Genomic DNA, 8,303 nt, shown 5'->3' on the forward strand with positions numbered 1-8,303 from the left:
AGCTGAGTATTAAAGATACCCATGCTAGTGTTGGCTCCAACCATTCTTGCACTCTTCAAAATACTTGACTATGTGTTTTTAAAATAACTGATTGTCTTCAGCAGTAACACAAAAACAAACTTGAGAAATACCTTGGATTTTCTTGACTGAGTCTTCACTCTGCTCGAGAAGCTGCTGCAGCAAGAAACCCTTTCTTCAACTTCTTTGACACCTTCAAAGAGCCTGGAAAAGCTTCGATATCATGTTGGGAATTTTTTTGTTTAATTCCAAAACAAAAACTGAACAGAAGAAAAAAAATGCTCTGTTTTATCACAGGATCTTAACACAGGGAAGCTAAAATTGTTTTCTCTTGCACAAAGAAACTTGTATTCATTAAAAAAAAACAACTGCTGTTACAAAACATTCTTCCTCCAACAGAGGGATTCTCCAAGATTGCTTCAGATGCAGTTAAAAAAAATTACTCTGTTTCACCTTGCAAATCTTCACACTGTTGTGTATGTAAAAACCCATTCACGCGCTGCTGCGCATTACATTGCAGAGGGATTACAACATTTCACATTCGCACCGTTGTGCATAAAATTTTCTCCTTCGCGCTGCTGCATCTACCCTCACATTTCATATGCAAAATGAACAACAAAAACATAACAATACATATGCTTTACTTGTGTCATAAAACCAAAAAACTACACCCGTGGATAAAAAAAACTAATAAAATTAAAAGCTTACCTACATTTACCAACCCATAGTAAATTTCATTAAATGTTTTACTGGCGGTCAAAATGAAACTTTTACTCCACGTCAATTTCATGTTGCAGGCCTATACTTCAACCATTGAATTATGCGATTTGCGATTTGTGATTTGATCGCATCACGAAATCGCATTTGGCACAAAACAGGGGGAGGCTTAACACATATGGGTGCGATCTGCGATATGGTGATCGAATCGGATCGCGATATCGCATCGGAAGAATTCAAGTGAACAGACGGAGGCAGTGAGCATGGATGCGATTTGCGATCTGCGGTTAGATCACATCGCAAGAAAAAACAGGCGGTTTTCTGAAATAAACGCAGTAGTTGAAAGTATCATTTCAACAATAGTCCGCGTATGACTTCTAATACTAATAATTTATTGAGATTTATTGTTGAATGTTGTTTGTATTAAACGTTCTCGTTAAATAAAAGTAAATGTAAAATCCAGGGCTGTGGGGAGCGGTTCTACTTGGATTCCACTTTTGGAGCGCGTTCTGAGCCAAGCAAATAGGGAGTGATTCGGGGTTTCGATGATATCATAGTCCACAGATGGTTTCTAATACTAATGATTTTTTGAGGTTTATTGCTTGATGTTGTTTGTATTAAAAGATATGGAGTAACAGAAACAAAATATTAAATCCAGGTGAATAGGGAGCAATTCGGGGTTTCGATGATATCATTGTCCACATTCTGATACTAGTAATTTTTGAGGTTTATTGCTTGATGTTGTTTGTATTAAAAGATATGGAGCAACAGAAAGAAAATATTAAATCCAGGGTTGCAGGGAGCGCCCTCTCCTTCTCCCAAATCTGCTCCTTAAGTATACTTTGAGCGGGAGTGAATTGAGAACGACCGAGGAGTGCGTTTCAAAAAAAAACTTTTTCGTAATTTTTTTTACAAATATTTTCTCAACACTTTTTTTTTTGAGTGGGGCAGCTTAGTATTCAAATTTATGGTTTTAGTAAAAATCACATTCTCTTTTATTTTCCATTTTCATCTTTTTACTTAAATTTTTAACACTATTATGTAGATGTTTGAGAGTCGTTCGGGCTTCATTGGATTTCGTAAGGAGATAGTACAATTTTAGATGTCACTCAAAATCCACCAAATAGTCTCATTTTTTTAGGATTTGAGGGTTGGGGAATTGCAATGATTCCATTAGATTTTGTCATGTAATAGGGTATGGAACTCAGTACTTAATGAAAAGCACCAACCCATATATGTACCTACTAATATGTGTCCATCACACAAACAAAATCTTGACTTGACATGCTATGCTTTTTCTATCTTATATTAATGCTTATTAATGACAAAGATCCATCTGGAGCCTATTTGTTGACTTATTTTCGATTAAGAAATAGATTGCACTCAATGCTATTTTGGTTATATGCACCCTTACATGCTACATAAATGAGAACTTATAACTTGCCTACATGTGTTTGATGAAGATTATAACTTCTAGATAATTGATGCTATATGGTTTAATTCATGTTTTTATGTTTTTGATATCTAATTCATCATTTTATATGCATTTGTTGATATATCTATATATATATATATATAAAATTAGCGGAGATTCTATATATATTGAAAATTTGCTTCTCATTCTCTCTAAGATTTTGAAACTCTCTGAACTCTAAGGCTTTTGAAAATGCCATTACCCGCTCACCCACCAACCTTAATAAAATCAATTAATTAATAAAAAAATTTAAAAATATATTATTTATATATTAATTAATTTTTTACATTAGAGAAATACATATTATCAATAACTAATCATGTTAAATAAGTTAAAAAAATCATGTGTTAATAAAAGATATTATTAAAGTATATAATTTATTTTAAATTATTTAATAAAAATTAGAAATTCAATAAAAATAAATTAAAAAAATAAATTAAAATATAAAATATTCAGAAAATTGTTTTATATCAAATTAAATTAAATTTTATTTACTGAAAATTGAAAAACATAAAAATGAAAACATATATAATATAAACAAATAATGAAAAATAAAGCATTGATAATAGGATAATAAATATATAAATACATTTTGATCTTATGCATATGTGTAGTTGGGAGTCAATTCGGGTTTTCGTGGTTACAAGTGGTTGCTTTGACTGAATAGCTCAATTGTGAGTTCAATTGGTAGATTTTTTGTTATTAAAACATCGTGCTCTTAAGAGGTTATATGGATACTTTGACCTTTTTCATCTTAGATGCTAATAAGATATAGAAAATAAAAATATTATTGTTGAGTTTATTTATTATTTATGTATTACATAAATAAAAAAATCATATAAAATATAAATAATAATTATACAAAATATAAATAAAAATTAAAACATGACGAAAATTACTATCTCATATTTAGCAACACCCCATTTTCATTAATCATCCTAAGATTCATATCATTTAAAGTTACATCTAATTTAGATCGAGAAAAATCAAGAGGTCCAAACCCACAGCCCTGATTTCAACGATCGGAAATAACCTAGCGTTTCAAACCAAAAGAGAATACCCGGTACTATATGGACTACAGGGGTAAAAGATTTATCGACATCCTTCTGAAATAGGTTGTTTATTTATTAGAATTATGGGATAATAATGGGGGGCGAGAAATGTATAATGCAATCAAAATCAAACCACTTATGAGCTCATTTATGCAATTTAATCAATTCAAATGACGATACACGATAAGGTGGACACAACTTGAAGGTGAATATTCAGAAATCACATGGTTATATTTCGTAATGCAATAAATTACACCTAAAATATGTTATTACATCACAACTTGCTGCATTTATTTTGGTTGAAGGACGCTTATCAGTGAACTAGAGACAGCTCAGTTTCTGCCCTAAGTAACCTAGTGTAGGGTTTTACTAAACATTTAGCACTTGATTGCTTCGATAATTTTAGTTAAGGTGCCCTTCTTTCCCACGATCTTAGAGAGAAAGAAACCAGCTGCTTTGAGAAGTTCATTCCATTGTTCTCGGGTCCTTTCTCTACCTCCTGGTGAAAGATTCAACATAAGAGCATGTACGACTTTGCCAGATCCTATCAAGTCAGAATCATCAGTTATATCCAGGACAGCCTCTGCTATTATTAGCTTTCCTTTATCTGGGACAGCCTGGTAGCAGTTGTTAAGTAGCTTGATGCAGTGTTCGTCGTCCCAGATATGTAGGAAATGCTTTCATTGACAAATCCAAAATAAACTTATAAATTAGGTATAGTAGTAACATCTTTCATAGATAAATCAAAATTCAATGTTTATCACATAATTAACGTACGAAGATGATCCGCCACATTAACGAACAGTATTTCTCACCTTCATAAAAATCGCATCTGCGGAGGGTACGCTCTCAAACAGGTTTCCGCTGATGTGTTGTATGCCTGTGTGAATGACAATACGATTAAAACAACATGGCTAAATCTCACGCTGTGACGTGTGACGTGATTGTAATGAGAAATAAACATATAAAAAATAAGATGGCGAAATGGAATTAGGATTACCAGAAATGGAATAATAAGGAGATAAAGAAAGATGGGTGGGCTATCTAAATATAATTCAGCGTATTCTGAACTTGTACAGGATTTATGCATTGAAGTAGGGAAATGGAATACAAATAAACATATAAATAATAAGGTGACGAAATGGAATTAGGATTACCGGGGAGAGCGGGTGCAGTTGCGATGACGTGAGGAAGATCATAATTGATGGCGTGGATATGAGGATATGCAGCGGTTATGAGACTCAACACTTCTCCGTGCCCTCCACCCAAGTCTACCAGCGCATTAACGTCTTTGAAGCCATCGTAAGTAGCCAAGGTTTCAGTCATACCGACCTTTGTGAGGGACACCATGCCTGCGTTGAAGATGGCGTTGAACTCCGGATCGCTGGCTGCGAAATTCCAGAAGTCTTTGCCATTGCCACTAGAATTCTTGAAATTATCGCCTCCATGAAGCACACGTTCGTGAATATGGTCCCAGGCGGTCACGAAAACTGGGTGTGTCTGCAAAAGAACGAAGGGAACGAGGCTTCGCGAACTAATATCCTGGGAGATGAAGTAGGTTTTGGCGAGATTGGTAAGGGCGTATTTCATGTTCATGGGCGCATTAATTTCCTCCGTTGGCTTGATCGCCCGCAAGATTCCCATAGTGGAAAGGTACGTAAGAATGCGGGAAAGAGCGTCCAGGTCGGGAGCTTCAGAGGGGAGTTGGGCGGCGATCTGGTGGACGGAGAGAGCAACATCATGGCCGGCTTTCCAGATAATGTCAGGGATTTTAAGACGAAGGGCACATTTTAGGAGAAAGGGGTTTACTATGGAGAACGCCATGCTTAGGGCCGAACCCTGGAGCACCTCTTCGTCCTCAACTGCTTGGATATTCATATCCCCAGACTCAACCAGACTTTCCCTTTCACTTACCTCGCCGGGAGAGCTGTAATGCAAACGAATAGGGATGCCAAATATATATTATTTGGTGGTGGGCGGCAAGAGCTAACCAGCCTGCTATCGGGCATTTAATGCACCCGATAGCAGATCCACCATACCATGCCCATAACATGCACCAGTCCCGATTCCTCGGTAACTTACCTCGCCCGGAGAGCTGTCAAACGAATAGGGATGCCAAATATATATTATTTGGGGGTGGCCTCGTGTAATGTATCTATGAATGTATTACCTAATAATAAATATTAACTTATTATTATTAAACAATTAGTTTATGATTAGTTTATTATCTTTCTATTTATTTATTAAATAAGAATAAAATGATATCAATGTGAATAAACCAATCATTAAATAATACTTAATATATAAGCAAAAGAAAAAACGTTTCTGGTGAATACTTAGTATATATGAAAAACAAAAAACGTTTCTCACCAGAATGGTCTGTTCACTTAAAAAACAAGCAAGACCCTATAAAATATAAATCACATAACAATGTTCATATCTTGGATTGTCCATTCACTTAAAAAACAAGCAAGAACCTATAAAAATATAAATCAAATAACTATGTTCATATCTGGTATTGTCCATTCACTTAAAAAACAAGCAAGAACATATAAAATATAAATCACATAACAATTATTTGCCGGAGTATATATTTGCCAGAACGTGCCAAAATTCGTCCATATCTTGGATTGTCCATTCACTTAAAAAACAAGCAAGAACGTATAAAATATAAATCACCTAACAATATTTCGCCACATTATACGCCGATACGTAATATAAATCACATAACAAAAATCGTTCATATCTCGGATTGTCCATTCACATAAAATACAAAAATTCAACTTTGTTGCAATACCAAAATGTTGATAATATCTGTGAGAATATACCCGTCAGGCTAAACTTACTCCGGCCGATAGCCACGAATAGAATCTTCTTATATAACTACACAAGGAATACTCGCGACTCTCTGTGAAACAATTGTAAGTTATTAGAAAAAATAGAATTTAATTTACGCGGAGAGGCAGAGGGGAGAGGTAGAGTAAAATTGTTTCGCGAAGCTTACTTTCGCGCAGCAGCTAGATTTTGGGCAGCTATACAGAGTTAAAAACATATTATTTACTCATGGCAAAAAAGAGTTAAAAACATATTATTTACTCATGGCAAAAAACTAATAAAGTAGAGAAAAGTAAGTTTGGAGTGACACAATAATACAATAATAATTTATGATTGAATTTTAAATAATGAAAATACATTCACATGTATTTTCATATGACATTCCAGCTCATTCATCAATCATCAACTAAAACAAAAGTCTTAGGATTGAATTCTAATTCATGAAAATACATTTACATAATATTCCGACTCATTCATCAAGTAAAACAAAAGTCTTACAGTGATTTACACTTGATGCAGAATAACATAGTAGTAATTGTTGTCTTAGGATTGAATTCTAATTCATGAAAATACATTTACATAATATTCCGGCTCATTCATCAAGTAAAACAAAAGTCTTACAGTGATTTACACTTGATGCGGAATAACATAGTAGTAATTGTTGTTTTTCACGGGCCCACCAAAATTTGCTCCATTTTCTCCTGAGACTCTGGCTCTCTTTCTCTCTTGCTTGCAAAATGACTTTTACATACATATTTATCTCAATATACAATTTTACATTAATACATGACAGAGCAAATAATTAATACGTTGTTGTTGTTCAGTGTGGACAGTAATAGCAGGTGTTTGTGGAGTGTGGGCAGTGATTGCAAAATGAATGCTTGCTCATATCTATTTACCAAAATACATTAAATGCATTAAATTCTCTGCTGCGTTGCAGAATGAATGTTTGCCCATATCTATTTACCAAAATATATTAAATGCATTAAATTCTATGCTGTGTTGCGGAAGGGTTGGTGAGGTACTATTGTTCTGGCTTCAGTCCTTCCATATTCAAACAAAGACACACCCTGCAAAAATACTTCTGACAAGTATGGGTGCTCTCAGAGTATTTATTGCGTTGGTTGGGATTAATATTTCCAACACTCCCCCTTAAGCACAATTGCTACCATAAAACAATTTCCAAACAGTTTCTGAGATAAACAAAACTTTGACGTGCCAATGGCTTTGTGAAAATATTAGCAAATTGTTCCTATGACGTGCAGTGTTGCAACACAATTTCATCATTGTTAATCAACTCTCTAATAAAATGATATTTAACATCAATATGTTTGGTCCTCTTGTGAAATACAAAATTCTTTGACAATGTAATCGCTGAGGCGTTGTCACAGAAAATAGTTGTCGTTCCCTCTTGGTCATGACGAAGATCCCTCAACATGCTTCTCATACAAACTGCCTACTACTGTTGCTACGACATATTCAGCTTCTGCTATTGATAGTGACACTATTGGCTGCTTCTTGGAGGCCCGTGAAATGCCTCCAGAACACAAATGGAAAACATATCATGACGTGCTCTTTTTGTCATCAACACTTCCTGCCCAATCATTGTCAGTGTAACCAACGAGCCTGAAATCACTTGTTGTCGTGTACAAAATGCCATATTATTTTGTCCCATTGACATACTTTAGAATCCATTTCGCTACTTGTCAATGTGTCTCCTTGGTGTCTCCATGAACCTCGACACCAAACTTACTGCATACATTATATCCGGCCTAGTTGCAGTCAAATACATCAAGCTGCCTATCATGCTTTTGTATAATGTTGGATTGACATTGTTGTTGCAATCTTCTTTGCTCAAATTCAACCCCATGATAGTTGGAGTCGACGTGGGCTTGCTCTTCTGCATTTTAAACCTCTCCAAAATGTCTGCCGCATACTTCGCTTGAGAGATAAAAATGCCTTTTTTTTGTTTGCTTCACTTATATACCAAAAAGATATCTTAACAATCCCAAGTCAGTTATTTCAAATTCACTCTTCATGACTTGTTTGAAATCATCGATGAGGAAATCATCATTGCTTGTAAAAATCAAATCATCTACATATAAAACGACAATTAAAATCTTACCATCTCTCTCTTTGATGTGGAAAGTGGGTTCACCATCACATTTGTCAAAACCACTGTCCAACAAGTAGGCATCTATCTTGCT

At 34.7% G+C, this 8,303-nt stretch overlaps 1 protein-coding gene across 1 annotated transcript; it reads right to left on the reverse strand.

Annotated features, from left to right (window-relative positions):
* Positions 1-3,481: 3,481 nt before the first annotated feature.
* LOC149195960 (caffeic acid 3-O-methyltransferase-like) lies at positions 3,482-5,139 on the reverse strand. The gene is made up of 3 exons (XM_089408969.1): positions 4,419-5,139; positions 4,077-4,141; positions 3,482-3,938 (listed from the first exon to the last, which is right to left on the reverse strand). The coding sequence occupies exons 1-3, from the start codon at positions 5,137-5,139 to the stop codon at positions 3,639-3,641; spliced, it is 1,086 nt and encodes a 361-aa protein (XP_089265095.1). The 3' UTR covers positions 3,482-3,638.
* Positions 5,140-8,303: the final 3,164 nt, after the last annotated feature.

Source organism: Pinus tabuliformis, chromosome 2_2, assembly GCF_031772625.1.
Source record: "Pinus tabuliformis cultivar Carrire ecotype Pingquan chromosome 2_2, CPIR1, whole genome shotgun sequence".
NCBI lineage: Eukaryota > Viridiplantae > Streptophyta > Pinopsida > Pinales > Pinaceae > Pinus > Pinus tabuliformis.